At 48.4% G+C, this 22,421-nt stretch overlaps 2 protein-coding genes across 5 annotated transcripts; one reads left to right on the top strand and one right to left on the bottom strand.

Annotated features, from left to right (window-relative positions):
* Positions 1–102: 102 nt before the first annotated feature.
* On the top strand, positions 103–9,152 carry MINDY1 (MINDY lysine 48 deubiquitinase 1). 4 transcript variants are annotated; one of them, XM_020284044.2, is made up of 10 exons: positions 111–441; positions 3,041–3,861; positions 4,887–4,944; positions 5,344–5,408; positions 5,734–5,892; positions 6,220–6,322; positions 6,670–6,812; positions 7,667–7,858; positions 8,176–8,328; positions 8,556–8,668. In XM_020284044.2, exons 2-10 carry the CDS (start codon positions 3,409–3,411, stop codon positions 8,601–8,603), a joined length of 1,374 nt encoding a protein of 457 aa, XP_020139633.2. In that variant the 5' UTR covers positions 111–441; positions 3,041–3,408; the 3' UTR covers positions 8,604–8,668. The 4 variants fall into 4 exon arrangements, with proteins under 4 accessions (XP_075856221.1, XP_020139633.2, XP_020139637.2 ...); XM_020284048.2 differs by having other exon boundaries at positions 117–441; positions 8,615–9,152; XM_076000104.1 differs by lacking the exon at positions 111–441 and adding an exon at positions 1,083–1,312 and having other exon boundaries at positions 8,615–9,152.
* Positions 9,153–9,863: 711 nt separating this feature from the next.
* On the bottom strand, positions 9,864–21,247 carry ANXA9 (annexin A9). Its single transcript, XM_076000109.1, has 14 exons — positions 21,023–21,247; positions 20,808–20,913; positions 20,206–20,296; positions 19,922–20,018; positions 19,299–19,393; positions 18,961–19,074; positions 18,638–18,728; positions 16,921–17,000; positions 16,672–16,731; positions 15,740–15,824; positions 15,513–15,608; positions 15,356–15,414; positions 10,370–10,492; positions 9,864–10,112 (listed from the first exon to the last, which is right to left on the bottom strand). Exons 3-14 carry the CDS (start codon positions 20,278–20,280, stop codon positions 10,050–10,052), a joined length of 1,038 nt encoding a protein of 345 aa, XP_075856224.1. The 5' UTR covers positions 20,281–20,296; positions 20,808–20,913; positions 21,023–21,247; the 3' UTR covers positions 9,864–10,049.
* Between the last annotated feature and the right edge of the window lie 1,174 nt (positions 21,248–22,421).

The raw sequence follows: 22,421 nt of genomic DNA, 5'->3' as shown, positions 1-22,421 counted from the left end.
GCCCCTCCTCCTCCAGAGAGCTTGTCCTTGACTAATTTTTCTTCATCCCGATGGGAAAAAAAGAAAGAGAGAAAGAAAAAAAAAAAGAAAAACCACAAACTTCCTTTGAAAGACAGCTTGTAGTCAGGGCCTGGAGTGCACGCCCTAGACTCTGCGACTCAGGGATCCTGAAGACGCTCTGAGCGGCTGGGGAGCACCTGGGCTGCGCCCCGCCTGCCCTCACCCTCCTCCGGTGACCCCAGTACTGGGCGTGAGTCCGGAAGTGGTCACGACCCAGCCAGGAGCGCCGCTGGTAAACCTGTGTAAGCCTGTATAAGCTCTGGTGTTGACAGCTGGAAGGCAGCTGGACTGGCCGCTCCCTTCGTTGTACCCACCTCCCTCATCGAATGGCCAGAGCTGAACCCTCCTTCTCAGTCCTGGAGCAGCACCCACTTCTTTAAGGTAAAAACTTTGTTTTAGCCATCTTCTTCACCTCTTCTCCCACGCCCATCTCTCCATTTCCTGTCCAGCGCTGGGGAGTTGACACCTGACTGTCCTCCCACCTTTGGTCTCCACCCGTCTGGACTGCTTAAAGGAGCAAAGACAGGAAGGATATGTACAAAGGATGCTGCTTGGTCCCTTCATTTCTTCTTTTTAATACCCTCTTCCTCTCCTTGGGAGCAAGTAGACAGGGCACCGTGGTAGTGTTTGACTTATTCTGAGGGGAAAATTGTGACGATTTGGGTCAGACTGAGGACACTGGAGTGGGACAGTCAGGACTTAAGGGGAGAGGAAGGTTCCTGCAGGGGGAGGAGTGTCTTCTTGAAGCTACATACCTATTTTATGTGCTTCTTCCAACTTTTGTCTATTTACTGCCATTGATTAGGAAGGGCTCTGGTCTATTTTAACTCACTCACCTACCATCATAGGATAATTCCAGCTGGAGAGAAAGTGTAGGACTTGAGGAACTGAGAAAAGAGGAGGAAAAGAATGAAATCCTGGTATAAGTACCCACCCCCTCATACTTTCCCACTGTGAAAGACTTCTTGTCTGCCCCACCAGAAAGGTACCTGGTAGTGTGGAAACCCTCCAGTACATTTCCTGGCCCTGCCTCTTGAGACTTAGCTCACTTGCCTCTGCCCAATTTCTCTGAGACCCCACTCCCTTGGGTGTCCAGCTCCTGGTTTCTTTTGGCTCATCCCTCTAGCCAGCTAGCTACCCGACCCCTGCTTAATCATTGATTATTTCTGATACTGGGCAGAAAAGATAAGAAATGAGCCCTGCTATTCTTCCAGCTTTTTTAACTTTCCCAGGCTCTGACATCTGCTTTGAGGTAAGTGTCATTTGGGAGGGGAGGAAGAAGGAACAGAGAGAGGGGGGAAAAAAGTGTAAGGCTTGCAGGCAATTTTTGCTACTCGGATTCTAAATTAACAGCATGCAAATTATATGCAGCTAGCATACATTATATTTGATTCAGGAGGATGATCAATTTGAGTGACTAGGCCTATTTTATTTCAGTAACTTCACTGTTCCTCAGCCTCATCTCCCAGGCCTTCCCTAGCCCCTCATTCCTGTAGGTTTACAAGAAGGAAGCACAATCTCAGGTTAGGAGGAAGCTAGAGAAAAGACACAATTTCTAACTAGTTTGATTTCTCCCTATTTCTTACCCTGACTAAAGAGGGGTGAGAAGGGGCAAGGAGATTGAAGGGAGATGTTTTCCAGGGTTGGTGGGTTTTTTAATCATTTACTATCCACTATGTTAATGAAATGTCTTTCTGTGCTTGCCTTAATGCTTAGTGCTGATAGAGAGCAGGTTAAACAGGTCCAGTGTTGACATCTAAAATGACCTAGATGGGAATAGACATGAAGTATTTATGCATAGGTAGGTGAATGTAGAGGAAATATTTTTTATGTAAATCACTAATCAGCATGTTCATATTCCATATGAATAGTGAACAAGAGGATATCTCTGGGTTTAGGCAGTTTTTGGAAAAGAGAGAAACTGAGGAGGTTGCTATCACAACTCCAGCTGTCAAGAGAAGCTTACTGGAAGAAGTTGGAATGCTTTTTGTGTCCCTAATCTGAAGATACTTATCAGAACCTGCCTCTGATTCAAGTCCCCCATGACCTACGTTTCCCCTCTCCAGCCTACAGGAAGCCCCTCCCAAGATCTTTTTGCTGTGGTTTGGGATTGTGTAAGGTTTGGCAGAGTCCTTTGAGGAGAAAGACTTCCCCTTCCTCAGCAGCAGTTCACCTTTAGGGGCATGATACTGACTTGGCACCTCCTCTACTCTTCACCCCAAGCACTATGTGACTATTCATCTTTCACACTGTGGGGGAGGCAGAGAGAAGGAATCCCTAAGGATATAAGCAGCCTGTGTGTGCTCAGGAAGCTCTGTGGAGGGGCAGGGCGTGGCGTAGGGCAGAGGAATTACGCTATCCTGGCTGTGGTGGGGGTTGCTGATGTGATGCAACAGGGTAAGCTACCATGTTTCCTCCAAAATAAGACAGGGTCTTATATTTATTTTTCCTCAAGAAGATACCCTAGGGCTTATTTTCGGGGGATGTGTTATTTTTTTTTAAGTATGGTACAACAATCTACATTTATTCAAATATAGTTAAGTCATCTTCTTCTGGAACATCATCATAACTCTCCAAACCCTGAATTCCATCCTGAATTTCTTGCAACTCTAATTCCTTTGGAACCATTGGCCCCAGTCTCTCATGTTGAGCAATATAGTTGTCATGGGTCAGATGAGAAGGGCTGCTTGTCTTTACCGCTTTTCGACGAAATGCATGGGTTGTGCAGATACCCTGCGTAGCCACGCCCATCACTAGGTCTTATTTTTGGGGTAGGGCTTATATTGCACAAATGCTTAGAAATCCTGCTAGGGCTTATTTTATGGGTAGGTCTTATTTTGGGGGAAACACAGTAAAGATCATTGTATTAATAGCCATTAGTATAGATTTAACAGTTTTTCCTCCCTTACCCTTCTGTCTTTCTCCTTTCCAATCTCTCTTTCTCTGTCTTTTCCACATTCTCTATCATTATCTGTTTCAGGGAAGTGGATTCCACCCAAATCTTCAATCCCACCAGAGTCGTCCCTCTCAAGTGTGGAAGCCCCTTGTCCTTGTGGGTCTCATCTGGTCACAGCAAGCTAGAGGTGGAAAGAGCTCAGCCTGGGACTGTTCTGTTTACACAAGCTGAGAAAGACATGTGCTACCCATAGCTAGAAGTGACTGCACAGATAATAGCCAGCCTTCCACACTACAGTCCTTTCTCAAGACCTTTCTGGGTTCATTTGCTTTCCAGCCCAATGGTTTTCTTCTTATTGGACAAATCCCTCTTTTGTATACCAAGCCTGGCTTAGGCAAGTACCTGAGATCAGTAAACACCTTCAGTGCCATTTAGTTGACTCCCTTCTGACCATGGAACAACATCAGCCTGAGCATCGGGTTCCTGGTAAGGCCAGGATTGCAGAAACAGTCACCCTTGAAAACCATGAGGTCCTATCGGGACCAGATGAACACCCTCAGGACAAGGACACAAGAGATACTAACGGGGCAACAGGAGAACAGGAGCCAGCAGGCCAAGCTCTGCTGTCTGCCCAGGATGGGGATAACGTTGAGTCCCCTCCACTTGAAACTAGCTCAGGTCTGCCAGCTCCAGCCCATGAGACATCACCTGAGACAGAGACTGTAGGGGTGTGTTCTACACCCCAGGAGCTTCCTCAGTCCCCCAGGACCCGACAGCCTGAGCTAGATTTCTACTGTGTAAAGTGGATTCCCTGGAAGGGAGAACGAACACCCATCATCACCCAGAGCGCTAACGGCCCTTGCCCTCTCCTTGCCATCATGAACATCCTCTTTCTTCAGTGGAAGGTAAGAGAGAGTTCAGATAAGGGCTCAGAGATATTGGGAGTACTCTTATCTGACCCACTTGCTTGGTCATTCTGATTTTCTCAAACCAGTCAAAAAATTTCAGCTTATTCTCCCTATTCCTCCTTCTTTTTATTTTATTTTTTTAATTAATTAATTTTTTTTTTGAGACAGGGTCTCACTTTGTTGCCCAGGCTAGAGTGAGTGCCGTGGCGTCAGCCTACTTCACAGCAACCTCAAACTCCTGGGCTCAAGCGATCCTGCTGCCTCAGCCTCCCAGGTAGCTGGGACTACAGGCATGTGCCACCATGCCGGGCTAATTTTTTCTATATATATTAGTTGGCCAATTAATTTCTTTCTATTTATAGTAGAGATGGGGGTCTCACTCAGGCTGGTTTTGAACTCCTGACCTTGAGCAATCCGCCCACTCGGCCTCCCAGAGTGCTAGGATTACAGGCCCTGAGCCACCATTGGCCTGCCTTTTTTTTTTTGAGACAGAATCCCACTCCGTTGCCTGGGCTAGAGTGCTGTGGCGTCAGGCTAGCTTACAGCAACCTCAAACTCCTGGCCTCAAGTGATCCTCCTGCATCAGCCTCCCAAGTAGCTGGGACTACAGGCATGCACCACCATGTGGCTAATTTTCTCTATATGTATTTTTAGTTGCTCAATTAATTTCTTTCTATTTTTCCTAGAGATGGGGTCTCGCTCTTGCTCAGGCTGGTTTCAAACTCCTGACCTTGAGCGATCCTCCAGTCTCAGCCTCCCAGAGTGCTAGGATTACAGGTGTGAGTCACTGTGTCCGGCCCCTATTTCTCCTTCTTAAGCAAATGAGTTAAGATCCTCCTGTATCTCCCATTCCCTTGCAAATGGGAATGCCTTGTGATATTTCACATTCATTTCCTTGCTCTGGTTGCAAGCCTTTTTCTTTTCTCCCAACCCTACCAGTGGAGTCTCCCCCATCGCTGCTTTCTGTGGGTTCCTCCTTCAGTGCTCTGTGAGGGAGAGCATAATCACTCTTCTGCCTCCAGGTGAAGCTGCCTCCTCAAAAGGAAGTGATCACATCGGATGAGCTCATGGCCCATCTTGGTGAGTGACTGGATCTTGAAGGGGAATTACCCAAGGGATTCCAGAGCTATCCACTCAGCCAGAAATCCAGACCATTGAGGGCTCTCCATTTGGGCCTGTAATGTAGCAGGGAGGGCAAAGGTCTATGGGGCTTCTTTGCAGGGCAAAGGTCGAGGTGTCAGAAGTCCTGGGTTGTCACGCCAACTATGCCCTTAGCTTTTATTGTGACCTTGGGTGGGCCCTTCATCTCTATGAGTCTGTTTCTTCCTCTGAGATTTGAAGGGTGTGGATGAGACTCTAAATTCCTTTCCTGCTCTGACATTTATGGTTCTGTGACATTACCCCCATTTTCCAGGAAAAGAGGAAGCTGAGCTTTTGGGACAATTGGTGGGTAAGCTGATAAGAGATCCTGTCTTGCAGGAAACTGCCTTCTGTCCATCAAGCCTCAAGAGAAGTCAGAGGGACTTCAGCTGAATTTTCAGCAGGTGAGGAAGAGGTCTGTGGACATAGGGATTGGCAGGTTTGTTTGGAGACATCCAGCGATATTAAGTGAAGCCTTTTGGCTACTTCTTTAGAGGGTTCCTAGAACCATGATTTCATTTTGCAGGAGGAGGAGCAGGGTATATCTTTGTCCTAGAAAGTAATGTTCATTTATATGAGATAGAGAAGGGTTGAAGCAAGGTAGGAATGGAATGGCTTGTAAGAGAATCAGGAAAGAAAAGCAACAAGATTAATTTTTTAGTTTGGGAGGTGGGAGTGCAGTGTTGGGAGAGAAGGCTAGAATACCCATCATTTTTTTTCTGTCCCCAGAATGTGGATGATGCAATGACAGTGCTGCCTAAACTGGCCACAGGTCTGGACGTCAATGTGCGATTCACAGGAGTCTCTGATTTTGAGTATACACCGGAGTGCAGCGTCTTCGACCTACTCGGCATACCTCTGTACCATGGCTGGCTTGTTGATCCACAGGTGAGAGTGGGAGCGGCCCCGATGAGACTCCTAGGCAAAATTTTGTGATGGTAAAGGTTGGCAGGTGGGGGTTAGATTGGCTGGGGGAGGGCAGTAGGGTTGAGAGAGTGGACCCAGTATAGAATTCCTTGAATTTTAACCTTTTTGGGGGGCTGACATTCAAATACAAGGAAACCACATGCAGATAGGATCAATTCTTTAGACATCAAAAGTTCAGAAAACTTTCCTCATAGGGTTGCAGTCCTTGTGGGCTTGGTTCATTTCCTTCCTTAAAATAAAAAAACAACTCATTTTGTACTACCCCACCCTACTACCCTACCCATGTAGAGTCCTGAGGCTGTGAGTGCAGTTGGGAAATTGAGTTACAACCAGCTGGTAGAGAAGATCATCACCTGCAAACACTCCAGTGACACCAACCTCGTGACAGAAGGTGATAATCCCTTCCTTCTCCTGGATATTATGGGGAGGGAATGGTGGCTTCTTAGGGTTATTGTTTATTGTCTGTTGTCTCCCACCACATTGCTCTAGAACATAAGCTCCACAAGAGGGAGTTTGGGGAATTTGTTTAGTTCACTGATGTATCTATTCCCCAGTGCCTGGCACAGGGTAGCTGCTCTATAGATATTTGTTGAATGAATGAATACAGCAGGCTGCAAGGCAGGGATTTCAAAAGGTGGAGCTGACCTCCAGGGCTTTTGACTGGGGCTCTGTGGATGAACATTCCTATCATGGACTTTGAATTTAAGCTAAGTTGCCCCATCTTGTGCCCTCTGGCAGGCCTGATCGCAGAGCAGTTCCTGGAGAACACAGCAGCCCAGCTGACTTACCACGGACTGTGTGAGCTGACAGCAGCTGCCAAGGAGGGTGAACTTAGCGTCTTTTTCCGAAACAACCACTTTAGCACTATGATTAAGCACAAGGTGATGAGGGTTTGAGGGTGGCGGGTTGGAGTGCCATCGTTTCCTCATGCCTTTTTCTCCTGGGTCAATGTGTCAGTCAGGATAAACAAGATTAAGCCTAAGCCCTGGGAGCAGATGACCCCTAAAATCCCTGTGGTTTACCACAACAAAGGTTTCTTTCTCATTTATGCTGATGTCTACTGTTGAGTGGCGACAATTCTGTCCCACACCATCTTCACTCCGGGACCCAGGCTGACAAAAGAGCCTTTATCTGGAATATATGACAGAGAAGGGAGAGAGGGACACTATGCACTCACACTTAGTGCTTCTGCTTGGAAATGATACATGTCATCTCTGCTTACATCACATTGGCCAGAGAAAAATAAGGGATAAGCCTGCCTTTAGTGGGATAGGAAAGTGTAATCCTCTCTTACAAAGGGGCAGGGGAATTTTTGAATAATGCCAGTCTTCTAAAGTTAGAAATTGCCAAAACTCTCCAGGAATTGAGTAGAAGAGGGAGGGGTTTCTGATTCTCAAAGGATTTATCCTTGTAGCCATCAGGCAAACCCAGAGAACCATGGGAAATAGAGGGGGTGGTACAGGATCCTGTGTGGCACCCCAGCCCTGAGTACTCGGTGCTTGACCAAGCAACTGCCATACTCACACCCAGCTGGACATACACTCACATATCCCTTTCCTCTTCCCAAGGCCACACATATTTATGAAAGATCTACATGCTCACACTGACGTGTTCCAGCCTGCACACCAATTGATTTATTTACCTTGTCTCCAACTGTGTATCTCAGATGATTTCTGGCAGCAAACTGCCTCTATATCACCTATCCCAGCAATTAGTTCTGTCCTTTTCTTTGCAGAGTCACTTGTACCTGCTGGTCACCGACCAGGGCTTTCTACAGGAGGAGCAAGTAGTATGGGAGAGCCTGCACAACGTGGACGGAGATAGCTGCTTTTGTGACTGTGATTTTCACCTAAGTCATTCCCTGGGCAAGGGTCCCGGAGCAGAAGGTGGGAGTGGCTCCCCAGAAAAGCAGTTGCAGGTAGACCAGGTGTGTAGGGCCTTTGGGAAAGGTACAGAGAGCACATTTGCCTCCGAGAGCTTTTTGCCATAGGAGACTGTGTGCATTTTATTATCTAGAGACCATAACATGACATCCATGACCCTTGTCTCTCTGTTACCTCCGGACTGTCTCCTTGCTTGGTGTGCCTTCTCTGGCACCACAGACAATACATTCAACTGTGTGTTTTGCTCTGGAGGGAGAAGGCACTAGAGAATTTGAAGGATGAGGAAAAACTGATTTGGAAACCTAGCCTGAATATCCATCCCCCCAGGCCTTAGCCCACCTCACAACTCTGTTCTCTCTAGGACTACCTGATTGCTCTGTCCCTGCAGCAGCAACAGCAGCCACAAGGCACGTTGGGTCTTAGCGACTTGGAGCTGGCCCAGCAACTTCAGCAAGAGGAGTATGAACAGCAGCAAGCAGTCCAGCCTGTGCAGACACGGGCTTCACCGCCACAGGTGAGCCTGCTGCGCTCATCCCTCAGCGGAGCTCCTCAGGCCTGTTCCCACCTCCCCAGGGGGCCGGCCCTTGCTTTGCCTGGTCCAGACACTGGTTACTCCTGCTCTCACCTCTTCAGGGTTTCTTCTCTTGGGGCCCTCCCCCTGCTTGTCCCTCTCCCCAGGTGCCCCTTCCTGTCTTTCTCCTCCCACTGCCCCTCCTGATCCGTGATTCCTCTCCCTTCTAGAATCTCTGTCTCATGCTCTTCCAAGGTTGTTGGATGACCAATTGTTAAATCCAATACAGGGGAGAGGAGCCACATCTGGACGCCCAGCCGGGGAGCGTCGGCTGAGGCCCAAGCACGAGTCAGACTGTGTTCTGCTGTAGCACTGCCCCAATGCCAGGCTGACCGGCCCCTTCTTTCAGAGGCTATGGCTGGCTTGCTTGCTTCCCCACCTCAACCCCTGAGATGTGCAGGGTGACTTATTTATGGACCGTTAGGGATCACAGCAGGCAATAAACGCCAAGGTCAGACTCCGTAATGTCCTTGCCCTCACGTGCTGCTGCCTTTCTTCTTCCCATCCAGGGCAACACTGAGATTAGTGGGGTGAAGATTTCTGTTCCCAATTCCCTTTCTCAGAATAGTCACATGAATATACAGCCTCAGGCTCCAGGGTGAGATCCCTGTCTGGAATGTGTCTCCCCTCCTTCCTATCTCTGACTGTCTGGGTGCCCCTGACTACCCAGCAGGCCTGTCTCCATTTGTTTCAGGGCTTGATTTGGGTTTCTATCTCCATTATTTGTAATGCCTTCCTGAGGTTTGGAAATAAAACTTCTTTCCTGAGATCTGTTGTTTGCCTTACTCTGCAGCAGTGAGGTTAAGTATTTGACCCAGTTGAAGAATGCAAAAAGGGGGAGGGGGAGAAGAAGAGGGGGAAGGAGGTTGCGCCAGCAGGGGGAGCCAAAGCCTGACAGTTGTTTTTTGTTTTGGTTTGTGTGTTTATGCTAGGTCTTGTGTGGGAAATAATACTCTAATGGGAGGTGAGTTTCCAAACCCCTGCTTGGCCAGATGAGTTTGGGGGTTGTGCTCCCTTCTAACCCAAGACTTCCCAGACTGGGGAGGGCAGCTTCACCCTCTGCTTGCTTCCCAGTCATTGACCTTTGGTACCTCTGACCATTTCTGATCTTGTTCTTGTTCTGGCACCTGTTTCTCAGTTATTTTGCCTGAAATTTCCTGGGGAATGAGGGTGAGGAGAGACACCAGGCTGGGGGAGGTGTATTGATTACTGCAGCACCAGGGCAAAAACAGGATTCCTGTTGAATAGCCCAGTGCACATCAAAGGCACTTTCAACAACAAGGCCTCTTCCCTGTCCATGTCCTGCTCCACCCAAACTTCAATCAGGGTACACAAATGACAGTGGAGTTTGCCAAAAGAATTCAGATACCAGTGAGATGTTCTCAACAGGGTACAGGACGAATGAGTGAGGCAGAAACTACCAAAGAGATCTCATCATCCCACCCCAAAGACAGAGGTAGAAGACCCACGTACAGACATCATTTTGAGATGAGGGAAATTAAGGGAGCTAAAAGAAACAGAGTTTCAGCCTCAACAAGAAGCTGAAGCATGTGGTACTCAGTGAGGGGTTATCCTATGTGGAGGCTCTGCTGGTCTCCTGCAGGCTCAGCCAAAGACCGGACTCTCAGATCCTAATGTCCTGTGGGGGTGGGAGCAGGGATGTCTCAAATGTCTTCAGCCCTGCACAGGGCCAGTAGGGCTGACTGGCAGTCCCCTTTCACTGCATCCTGCAGACAAGGGAGTCAGGTGTTAGAAAGACCCACCACTACTATGGCCCAAGCACTCTGTTCCCTCTTTCCTCTCTCGTGCTGGTCCATAGCTGGTCTGGGAGGAAGGATCCTCCCTGGTGCTTGGAATCCTGCACTAAATTAACCAGACTCATGAGTTCTACAGGGGAGAGTATGCTTAGCCGTGTGTGGGGAGTGTGGGCAGAGGTTAGGAGCATAGCACTGGGGCTCCAGGCTAAGAACTAGCCAACTTTCACCTGGAGAGAAGAGTAGAGGGACTTCCCAAATTTCTTCTTGAACTCAGTTCTGATACTTAGAAGGTCAGTCTCACATCGAGAGATGAGGATTCGCATCAGGACTTGGTAATTGGGCTCAGTTTCCTAGTAGAGGGAGAAACAGATGGAGGGTAGTTAGTGAGAGTAGGGACTGGGAGGCATGGAGGGTTATTTATTGTAGGAAGTGGAAGTCAAGGGAAAAGAGAAGTATCCATAATCTCAGGGCAAAAGTTATCCTTGTCCCTCCTCATGGAAGATGATGCAACAGGAAAGATCAGTCCTGTGGGGTCAGCTTGAGTATTTCTCTTGTTCCTTCCACATGTCTTTCCTGGTCCTGCCATTAGCTTAGAACCTTGCTCCTCCAGAACTCCATGGTGGGCAGCTCCAAAGACAGGTACACCAGGAAGGCTAGAAAAGACTTGTTGCCTGTAAAGACTGCCAGCATGGAAACCAGGAAGACTGCTTTTAACTTCCAAGTTAGTGAATGTCCAAGAGGATACACCTACCCCCCAAATGAGGTGATAGGCTCTGATAGGGATTAAGGCTGTGTGACTTCTGGTTCTGATCCTGACCTACCGGGGCATCTCACGACCCTGTGTCTGCATATCAGTTTCTCCTAGTTGGACACTTGGGCTTCAACATCACTGTCTTCCTCCCATACTTGCACCTGGCTTCCTACCTTTTGACTAAAGAAAGTAATGGAGGGTTCAGTTTATAAATAACAGAGGTACAGTAAGTCATCAAATGATGAATTATAATTGATTATACTAAATAACATTATGAGATTTCTATATAAAAACTTTTTTTTGTTTCCATCTTAATTTGTCCTAAATATAAAAACTTTTTTTTTTTTTTTTTGAGACAGAGTCTCGCTTTGTTGCCCAGGCTAGAGTGAGTGCCGTGGCGTCAGCCTAGCTCACAGCAACCTCAAACTCCTGGCTCAAGCAATCCTCCTGCCTCAGCCTCCCGAGTAGCTGGGACTATAGGCATTCGCCACCATGCCCGGCTAATTTTTTTTTTGTATATATATTAGTTGGCCAATTAATTTCTTTCTATTTATAGTAGAGACAGGGTCTCACTCTTGCTCAGGCTGGTTTCGAACTCCTGACCTCGAACAATCCGCCCGGCTTGGCCTCCCAGAGAGCTAGGATTACAGGTGTGAGCCACCGCGCCCGGCTAATATAAAAACTTTTAATTGCAGAATTCCTATTTTTTATGTACCAGTGTTGTCACCATTTCCTTTTTTTTTTTTTTTTGTTAGTGACTGCAATCATCTGGCAACCATTTCCTAATAGCCTCTTTTTAAGAGTTTTTTTTTTTTTTTTCTTTTTGAGACAGAGTCTCACTCTGTTGCCCAGGTTAGAGTGCCATGGTGTCAGCCTAGCTCACAGCAACCTCCAACTCCTGGGCTCAAGCAATCCTTCTGCCTCAGCCTCCCGAGTAGCTGGGACTACAGGCATGCTCCACCATTCCCAGCTAATTTTGTCTATATATTTTTAGTTGGCCAAGTAATTTCTTTCTATTTTTAGTAGAGATAGAATCTCACTCTTGCCAGCTCAGGCTGGTCTCGAACTCATAACCTTGAGTGATCCAATCTGCTCACCTCGGGCACTGAAAGTACTAGGATTACAGGCGTGAGCCACCGCGGCCGGCCTGAGTTTCTTGAGTCACTTACAAGACCCTTCCCAGAACTGCCTACAACACATACTTAGGGCTTCCCCACAAATCATAAACTCCCATGAAGAAACAAAAGAAAATGATAATGTAAAACCAGGATGCTCTGTTTCATTTAGACTCATGTAACTGCCAGTGGACCAATGTCTCCTTCATTTTAACTTTCATGTATCGTTAGTTTTGTATTGTCAAAAAGATTGCTGATTGCTCCCAGATTCTTCTCTTCTTCCAACTCTTGCTACTCCAAAGTTGTAGAATTGGGGCAAAAGTCATTCACTAACTGAACATTCTCATTGGCATACAAGTACCCTTTACACCAAAGCTATATTAAGTATAATTCTAGTCTTTTTTTTTTTTTTTTTTAGACAGAGTATCGCTTTGTTGCCCAGGCTACAGTGAGTGCCGTGGCGTCAGCCTAGCTCACAGCAACCTCAAACTCCTGGGCTCAAGCGATCCTGCTGCCCCAGCCTCCCATGTAGCTGGGACTACAGGCATGTGCCACCATGCCCGGCTAATTTTTTCTATATATATTTTTAGTTGGCCAATTAATTTCTTTCTATTTATAGTAGAGACGGGGTCTTGCTCTTGCTCAGGCTAGTTTCGAACTCCTGACCTTGAGCAATCCGCCCACCTTGGCCTCCCAGAGTGCTAGGATTACAGGCATTAGCCACCACGCCCCGGCCTAATTCTAGTCTTAATAATGATATACTTGGCATCTCAGACTGCCCCAGGATAGTCATCATGAACATTCATTTTATAGTACAGATTGGTCCAAATTTGTCCTGAATCAGCCTTTGCTGATTTTCTAAAGGTCATTTTTCTGAATAAATATTCTTCACAATCTATGTTTTCACATATCTCTCATAAAAGAACACTACAAAAATATCACGATTTTCTTCTTTTTTAATAACAATTCAGAAAAATGGGCCCATATTATTTCCTGACTAATTCTAAGACAAATCTAGCATGTACACACAAGAGTGTGAGTACTGTAATCCAAAGACACTACAAAATCACTTACTGTTTATATGCAAGTTTGTTTTTCTGACAGGAATTTATTTAAATTTTTTTTTAGAAACAGGGTCTTGCAGCCTGGCACGGCGGCTCACACCTGTAATCCTAACACTCTGGGAGGCTTAGGCGGGTGGATTGCTCGAGATCAGGAGTTCGAAACTAGCCTCAGCAAGAGCAAGACCCATGGAAAAACAAGTACCACATATACTCATCAGCAAACTGGGATTAACTGAGCAGCACCTAAGTGGACACATAGGTACTACAGTAATAGGGTATTGGGCATGTGGGAGGGGGGAGGGGGGCAGGTATATACATACATAATGAGTGAGATGTGCACCATCTGGGGGATGGTCATGCTGGAGACTCAGACTTGCGGGGGGAGGGGGGAATGGGCATTTATTGAAACCTTAAAATCTGTACCCCCATAATATGCCAAAATAAATAAATAAATAAATAAAACTGGAGCATAAAAAAAAAGAGCAAGACCCCATCTCTACTATAAATAGAAAGAAATTAATTGACCAACTAATATATATAGAAAAAATTAGCCGGGCATGGTGGTACATGCCTGTAGTCCCAGCTACTTGGGAGGCTGAGGCAGTAGGATCGCTTGAGCCCAGGAGTTTGAGGTTGCTGTGAGCTAGGCTGACGCCAGGGCACTCACTCTAGCCTGGGCAACAAAGCGATACTCTGTCTCAAAAAAAAAAAAAAGAAAGAAAAAAAGAAACAGGGTCTTGCTGTATGTTGCCCAGGCTGCTGTTGAACTCCTGGGCTCAAGCAATACTCCCACCTCATCCTCAATAGCTGGAATTACAGGCATGTGCCACCACACCTGGTTTATGGCAGGAATTTAAGCAGATAACCACAACTCTTCAAATGAGTCTTAGTGTTGACTCATAATAATACAGGCTTTATTGGTTAAGTATAATAATCTACTGTGGAGATAGAAATCTCTGGATGATAGAATAAGTGCTTATGTATACTGTCTTTCTAATAGTCATTAACATGGCACGATGGCTTCTCAGCCAGTCTATGGAAAGCTATTCTACTGCCAAAATAATAACTACTTTTCCCTTCTTTCAATTTTACATTTTCTCTAATTTAGTGAGTTTTTTATTTATAGGTTGTGGGGAGTAGTTCTACTAATAAAGATTCTGTTGGTAGAATATCAAATCAACGTTAATATGAAAGAAAATCTGACCAGTGTGGAGAAAGGGGCCCTAGGTGCTAAGAGCACTTATAGCGTAACTGATAGGGATAGTAAATGTTCTATGTCTTTTTTTTTTTTGAGACAGGGGTCTCACTGGTTTCAAACTCCTGGCCTCAAGCCATCTCGCTTTAGCCTCCAGAGTAGCTGGGATTACAGGCACACACCACCGTGTGTCCTATGTCCTATGTCCTATATCAAGTGTTTTGGGTGGAGCGCGGTGGCTCACGCCTGTAATCCTAGCTCTCTGGGAGGCCGAGGCAGGCGGATTGCTCGAGGTCAGGAGTTCAAAACCAGCCTGAGCAAGCTCGAGACCCTGTCTCTAGTATAAATAGAAAGAAATTAATTGGCTAACTAATATATATAGAAAAAAATTAGCCGGGCATGGTGGCATATGCCTGTAGTCCCAGGTACTCGGGAGGCTGAGGCAGGAGGATTGCTTGAGCCCAGGAGTTTGAGGTTGCTGTGAGCTAGGCTGACGCCATGGCACTCACTCTAGCCTGGGCAATAAAGCGAGACTCTGTCTCAAAAAAAAAAAAAGTGTTTTGTAGAGAGGTTGTATGGCTTACTAGCTGTGTGACCTTGGCAAGGTACTTAACTTCTTTGTGCTTCAATTTCTTCACCTATAAAATAAGGATGGAGTATGGCTGTGAGAACTAATCGAAATGGGTGTAACATGCTGAGGAGAGGCCCTGGCACACTGTCAGCACCTAAGACATGCTGGTCCTTGTCATTATTCTTGCTAGTGCCATCACCATCACTCTGGCCACAAAGGAAACAGGACAAGGCACTGTCTTACAGAGCTAATTCATGCCTACATTTGGCCACCTAGACATCGACAAGGCCAAAATTTTAGTTTCAGTGACCTTGGGGGTCAACTAACTTAGTTCTAATCACAGCTCACTCCTCCACACTTGGCAGTTCATAAGGCCAGAGAAAGAGACTACTGTAGGTTTATAAAGTGTATGTGAGATTGTTACATTAGCAGCAGTCTGAAACTTCCTCTCTCCTGCCCAGGAGGTATCTCCCCCCAGTTTTTTTCCAAAGGGAGAGAAAAGGAGTGCCCCTCTCACCTGGAGGGCTTGGTGAAGTTTGTCAGCAAAGTACAGCGGTGTGTTCCTGATCACCGAAGCTGGAAGCAAAGAGGGAAGGATGGAGGCTCACAACTAGGGCCACAACTCCCCACCCCACAGCGACTCCCGCTACACATATCCTGAGCAGGTCCCTTACCTAGGCTGAGCAGGGCCACCTGGATATCTCCGTGGAAACGGTTCCGGACAGCCTCTTCCAACTCTTGCCCAGTGTACCGCTGGTACTGATCAAACACTTGTGTGTGGGGGGACATAGTTAGGAAGATAAATTGAGGGGGATTGATTCATCATTACTCCCCATCATAATCAAAACTCATCATTAGAACAAGCTGCAGGGACAAGAAGGCCAAGAAGTCTTGTGCATACCTCGGATGAGGTGTTCAGGATTTCGCTGGGTGAAGATTAGGACCCATGTCCCCTCTGTGCTGGGTCCTTCAGCCTGTTGTAGTGCCTGGTAGAGGGGACAGAGTAGGGTCACTGGTGGGGGCCTAGGGATCCAGGGCTATGATGTTCCCAGAATCATAATGGTGTAGATGGGTTAGGGGTGAAAAAGGCTATTTTAAGCCACAAACTAGTTTATTTTATTTTATTTTATTTTGTTTTGTTTTGTTTTGTAACAGGATCTCACACTGTTGCCCTGGCTAGAGTGCTGTGGCATCATCATAGCTCACTGCAGCCTCAAAGTCCTGGGCTCAAGTGATCCTCCTGCTTCAGCCTCCTGAGCAGCTGGGACTACAGGCACATGACAACACACCCAGATAATTTTTCTATTTTTTATACAAACAGGGTCTCACTATGTTGCTCAGGCTGGTCTCAAACTGCTGGGGTCAAGTGATCCTCCCGCCTTGGCATCCCAAAGTGCTAGGATTACAGGCATGAGCCACTGTACCCAGCCTATTTATAATGTTAAAAAAAAGAAGGAAACAGGGCTAAGAGAGGTATTCTAGCCTCACAGCTCTATTCACTGATTTGGAAAAATCCTGGTGCCCAAGAAATTAAATTATCCCTAAAAAAGGGTCTGGGGAGGCTTTCTCCACCCAAACGCCCATGAGCAGAGAATCTGTCAGTTGATGAGCTCACTTCCTGTGAGTTCAGGAGTCAGGGGTGGGATGAGTGAAAAGGCTTCAGCTGTGACACTACCTGATACCTCATACCCCCAACACATCATCGAGGACTCCCTCCCCAAGGCAGGGACAGGTTTGCAGGACAAATGGGTGTATAGTCATTGGCTATACGGTGTGTTGGAGGAAGGTGTCTTATGTGCATGGCTGTGCAAACTCCTAAGCCCCCATGCTCACCTGGACATCCTGTTCTGCCAGATTATAGTCAATGATTCCAGAGTAGCTCTCACGGCCCCCCTAGGAGGAGAAACTGTTCTCAGGAGTACCCTTCGAAGGGCAGCTTTTTATCTCCAGACCAATAAGCCAAACCCTGGTGCTCCCTGATACTCTCTGTTGTCCATTATAGGACAGCAATGCTCCCCACTCTTGCTCATCTCCTTATCTGGTAAGTGCCACTCCCCTCCCTGGCAGACCAGTCCTCCTCACCTTGGCTAGGGCGAGCAGCAGGTCCTGCAAGATGCCACTGGTCTCAGACCTGATGTCCTCTTCAGCCTCCACCTGGAAATCTGGAGCAAGGTCAGGAGCTCTCTGAATCCTCCTGATTTTTCCCAGGGTAGAACCAGGACCTATCAAAGGTCTGCCCCACTGTGCCCTGCAAACCCTGCCATCTCCTGTTTGGAGTAGCTTGATGGCTGCTAGTTCCCGGCATGTAAGGCACAAGTACCATCATGGCCACTCTAAAACATCTCTAAGCTGTGAGGTATGGGGTGGCTTCATCTGCAAGCACCAACCTGCCGAGCAGGAGGATGTGTTGTCAGAGTGGTGGCCAGGCAGTGAAGAGGGCACAGGGAAACCCACAGTGTGAGGCAAGATGGCCGGGGCCTGCTGCCCTCATTGCAGGTGAGGAAAAATGACTTGAGAGGCAGGATATGAAGAAAGGAAAGAGCAGGGAAGGGAGAAGAAGAATTGAAATGAGAAAAACAGATGCAAGAAAGGAGAAAGGCAGGAGAGGGATTAAGAACATAGGTCAAGGCTGGGCGCGGTGGCTCATGCCTGTAATCCTAGCTCTTTGGGAGGCTGAGGCGGGCGGATTGCTCGAGGCCAGGAGTTCGAAACCAGCCCGAGCAACAGGGAGACCTCGTCTCTACTATAAATAGAAAGAAATTAATTGGCCAACTAATATATAGAGAAAAAATTAGCCGGGCATGGTGGCGCATGCCTGTAGTCCCAGCTACTTGGGAGGCTGAGGCAGGAGGATCGCTTGAGCCCAGGAGTTTGAGGTTGCTGTGAGCTAGGCTGACACCACGGCACTCACTCTAGCCTGGGCAAGAAAGTGAGACTCTGTCTCAAAAAAAAAAAAAAAAAAAAGAACATAGGTCAAGAGTAGACATCAAAGGAAAATTAGGCAAAGCGAGGAAAAGCAGGGAAAACACCAGTTACAAATTAGTGGGTGGTGCACACGTTGCAGCCAAGCAAGGCAGACAGCCAGGGACACGAGAGGTGACACTCCTGACTTACAGAGCAGGTTCCTACCTTACCCCAGGCTGCAGCAAGACTGAATTCTGCTTGGTATGTGGCGTGATAGCAGGGACAACAAGGGACTGGGAAGGCGACCTGGGTACCTTTGGGACTGTCACTTTGGAATCTGCCCTGGAGCTCCAGACTAGGATGGTTAATCATTGCTTCTCTTTCTTTAATGATCACATCTGCTGTCTCCTGTGGGGAGACTGAGGCACTGGCAGAGGAGGGAGGAGAGACCCCAAGGGAATAGAACTTGGGCAGCCAGGTTCCCAGATGGCTCATGTGTAGGGTGTGCAGGAGGGGAGTTGATTGTCCTAAGATCCCTCTCTAGCTCTTGGGACCCCACTCCCTCCATGTTCCTTTTTTTTTTTTTTTTTTTGAGACAGGGTCTCTCTCTGTCTCCCCGGCTAGAGTGCAGTGGCATTATCATAGCTCACTGCAAACCCAAACTCCTGGGCTCAAGCCACCCTCCTGCCTCACCCTTCTGAGTAGCTGGGACTATAGGCATGCACCACAACACCCAGCTAATTTTTCTATTTTCTGTAGAGATGGGGGTCACACTCTTATTCCAGCTGGTCTCGAACTCCTAGCCTCAAGCAATCCTCCCGTCTTGGCCTCCCAAAGTGCTAGGATTACAGGCGTGAGCCACCACCACACCCAGCCCCTCCCTCCATATTGCTACCATGTTTATATACAGTCATGCACTCCTGTAGCTGAGGTGGGGCTCGGGTGGCGAGAATTTCCATGGCCACATCTTCAGCAGAACCTGAGGCCTATAAGAAATTGAGAGACCACTTTGAGACTGGGCTATGTCATTAAGGTGGCAGATGGCGGGGCAAGGAGCAGACACTGACCGCTTCTTCTAAGGGTCAATTTGGGATATTTTGAGGGGACCTCTGCCAAGTCCACCCCTCTGGAGTAAGCAAAGACAAGGCAGTCAGCCTCCTCCTCCCCTTAGTGGCGTCCTCAATTCTCAGACCCCCAGCAAGTCTCTTCTCCTGGTACCTTCAAGGCTCTTCTCAATTCTTGGGCATCAAACCGGGCCATGGGCTGCAGCAGACCCACGACAATCTTCTCCAGGTTGCCGGAAAGTGCTGCCTGCAGAGACTTTAGCAGGTCCTACAATAAATAGTCCCAATGGTAAAGGCATGGGGGTGAGGGGAAGGACCCTGGAAGCATGGGGGTGGTTTGGGAAGATTTGGCTGGTTTTCCTCTCAGGTCTGAAGCACCAGGCCCTTGTTTAGCCAGGAAGCAGAGGCTGGCCTCAGCTGCTGTTGCTGTACCCCACATTCTCCAGGGGGTATATCACCCCAGTCCCCTGCTCCTGGGAAGTCAGATCTCACCTGTTGGGTACGCTCCTGGAAGGCTCGAGAGATGAGCTGCCTCTGCTCTCTGCTCCGATTGGTCAGCACGGCCACAATGGCATTATGGTCCACGCCTGAACCAAGATTAGGCTGGGCTATAACTAGGGTGTTTGTAGAAATGGGATCCCCCTACTCCTTGGAGGAGAGAACAAGGCCTAGGAAAGGGCTGGGAAGGAAAGGAGCAGGGGCTGTATCACCCCCACTTCCATTTGATCTCAAAGAAGATGCAAATAAAATGCCAAAAGAGCATGCAAATCTGACCCAAATTTAGGCAAAGTGGGTCTGGTGTGATGGTAAAAAAATTATTTTGGGGGATTAGCTGACCTAGATTAGAATCCTAGCTCTGCCATTATGAGCTGTGTGACCTTGGGCAAGGCTCTTACCCTCCCTGAGCCCCAGTTTCCTCATGTGTAAAATGGAAATAATAAGCCTTACCTCACAGGGGTGTTGTGAGGATGGGGATGACACACCTACTATGGTACTTGACATACAAGAATTAAGGCATTCCACAAACATTTCTCTAACCTCATTAGTTCCTCCTTCTTGGTCTATGGATCGGCTTCTAAAAGGTAGATTCCCAATGCAGAGGGAAAGGGGCTCACCTTGACCTGTAATGGCCCTCAGCAGCCTCTGTACATCCTTTTCCACAGTGAAGCTCAAGAAAGTCCTGAGGGTCCCCAGGGTCCCCCATGCTGCAGTCTGTAAGAGTACGGGGTGATTAGGAGGGCCAGGGCCTGTGGTCTGCCCACGTTCCTCCTCAGTGCCTCAGCCAAGTCCTTGGCCTTGCGTAGCTCAGGGCCTGCCCTCCACTTCCCTATCTTCCTATCCTCTCACAGCCATGAGTTGATGTTTTACAAGTAATTTCTAAACTCCCAACAGCCCCTACCTTGTTGGCAAGGCCCAGGTGGCTGAGGATCTCCTGGATCAGGGATAGTGCTGTCTTCCCGCTGCTCACAGACATGGCGCCACTGGCTGCCCTGGGGACGCACACAGGAGCCCACGCTGAGCTGAATTTCCCAGCCCTTCTGGGCCTCTTTACGACCCCCAGATCCCGGAGTCTGGGCTCCCCTTGCCCATTCCCTTCCCTTGCTGAGGAGAAAAAGATTAACTTGCTTAGCAGGTTTAGGAGCCAGAACTGGAGCTGAAGTGGAGGGGTCAGAGGAAAGCTCCCACCTTCTCCGCCTTTTGCCCCCTCCTTTAGGAAGCAAGATTGATCAGGGATGCTCCCAGAACAAGCACCAACCAAACCCTCCCCAACTCCAAGGTGCTAAGGCTCCTCAATCCTTGGTCTGAGGTGGATGCTCCCCTTCCGAGGTCCATGTCCCTTCCTTCCATGGCCCTGCTGGGGGCTCCTGGGGCACTGTAGGGAGCTGAAGTTAGGTGCTAGGAGTAAGTAGTGGAGTGGGAGACAACTCCAAATAGCATCTTCCTCCACCTGCAGCCCCAGCCTACACACAAGCCCCAATTCCCACCTACAAAGCTGCCTACCTGCTTGTCTGCCTTTCACTCTTGGAGTCTCAGGCCAGAATCTTTAGGTCAGCAGGTGCAGTCTCTGAGCTGATCTGAGTAAGTGTTCTTGCAGGTACATGGGTGCCTGGACAAGAAAGGAGGCATTTTCATGTTGGAAAAAGAAAACTCATTCCTCCCTCCCCCAAGCAATGAACAAGGTCTCCCCAGCATGAGGGGCCATGCTCAGTGCTTACCCAGAGGTGCTAGAGCTGAGGTGGCTGTCGTCTTTGTGGCCTGGTACCTTGCCCCTGTGGGCACTGGCTCCTGTGTGGCCTGGCAGACAGGGGGGTGTGTACAGCCCAGGCTGAGCAGCCGGTCAGATGACCTCTCTTGCAGACCAACCCAGCTGTTGTCTCTGACTCTGGCCACTCCCAGACGTGGGAGAAGACCAGGCTGTACTAGGTCCCGCATAAACACCTCCCTGCCTAGCATCTCTTCTCCCAGGAACTGGGCCTCAACCTGCTCTGAGTGAACTCCTCGCTGCCTCTCAGCAGCTCAACCCCAGACACAGGAGGCTTTGTGCATGGCTTTCCCTGAGGGGCCAGGTGGACCACAGAAGCCTAGTCTCTAAGTCCAGCTTCTGACCTGGCTCTGCCTCTGCCTCCAGTTCCCTGGGGGGCAGGTCAAACAGGCTCCGGGCTGACTTCAAGGCTGATAGAGAAAAACCTGTTGGGGCACATACCAGCAGGGCACCCCAGCCTGCACCCCAGAGAGGGTCCCAGCCCAGAAACTCCTTTGACTGCTGCCCTATTAGAGTCAGCAGCCTGGGTGGGGAGGGCGAGGGGACCGTTCATATCTTCAGGGAAGGAAGGGCACGGGTATTTGGGGGGTGGGAGCAGATTAGCAGAGTCAAAAGAGAAAAATGCAAAGTGAGCTACTGGCAGAGGGAAGCATCGGGCTTTCAACAGACAACTGGGAGAGGGGGAGGCTCCCTGGGCCCAGGTTTCTGTTGCCTTTTGGCAGCCTGGGCTCTCTGGCTGTTTTAGCTGCAGGTGAAGCAACCCCAGCAGCTGGGCCTGAGGCTGCCAGCGCACAGAGCAGCAGGTGAACAGTCCCAGGGAGCCTCAGCCCTCCCTCCTCAGTAGTTGCTCAAACCACACATTCAGCTCCCTCAGGTCTGGGCACAGTCTCTTTCCTGCCTCCCTGGGGTTCAGGTGGGGGTTGGGCACGGAAGCTAGAGAGCTATCTCCACTGCTCTGCCACTTTCCCAATCCTGGAAGGCCCTCACTGGTTTTTCTCCATCCCTGAAGGAGGGACTTGCATGCTAGGCCTGAGGAGACACCATGAAGGGACATTTCTGTGGTGGTAATCACTGCTCCTCATTTTTCTTTCCTGTTAAAGTGGAAAACATGCACCAGTGTTAGAAATGGAGAATGTGGCTTCAATGCCCAGCTCTGCCACTTGTTATGTTCTGTAACCTTAGCTAGTCACTTTAGCTCTCTAAATGGGAATATTGGGAGAAGGTGAGGTAGGGGGACATGCTGGGGCATCTGAGGATAGGTTTCCTGGGACAATTAAATGAGGTAATATGTGTGATGGCATGTGGCAGAGAAAGTGTCTTGTAAATAAATTAGCAGTGCTAGATTAAGTAAA

The sequence above is a fragment of the Microcebus murinus genome, chromosome 2 (assembly GCF_040939455.1).
Source record: "Microcebus murinus isolate Inina chromosome 2, M.murinus_Inina_mat1.0, whole genome shotgun sequence".
Lineage (NCBI taxonomy): Eukaryota > Metazoa > Chordata > Mammalia > Primates > Cheirogaleidae > Microcebus > Microcebus murinus.
This window is presented reverse-complemented; position numbering and strand designations above follow the sequence as displayed.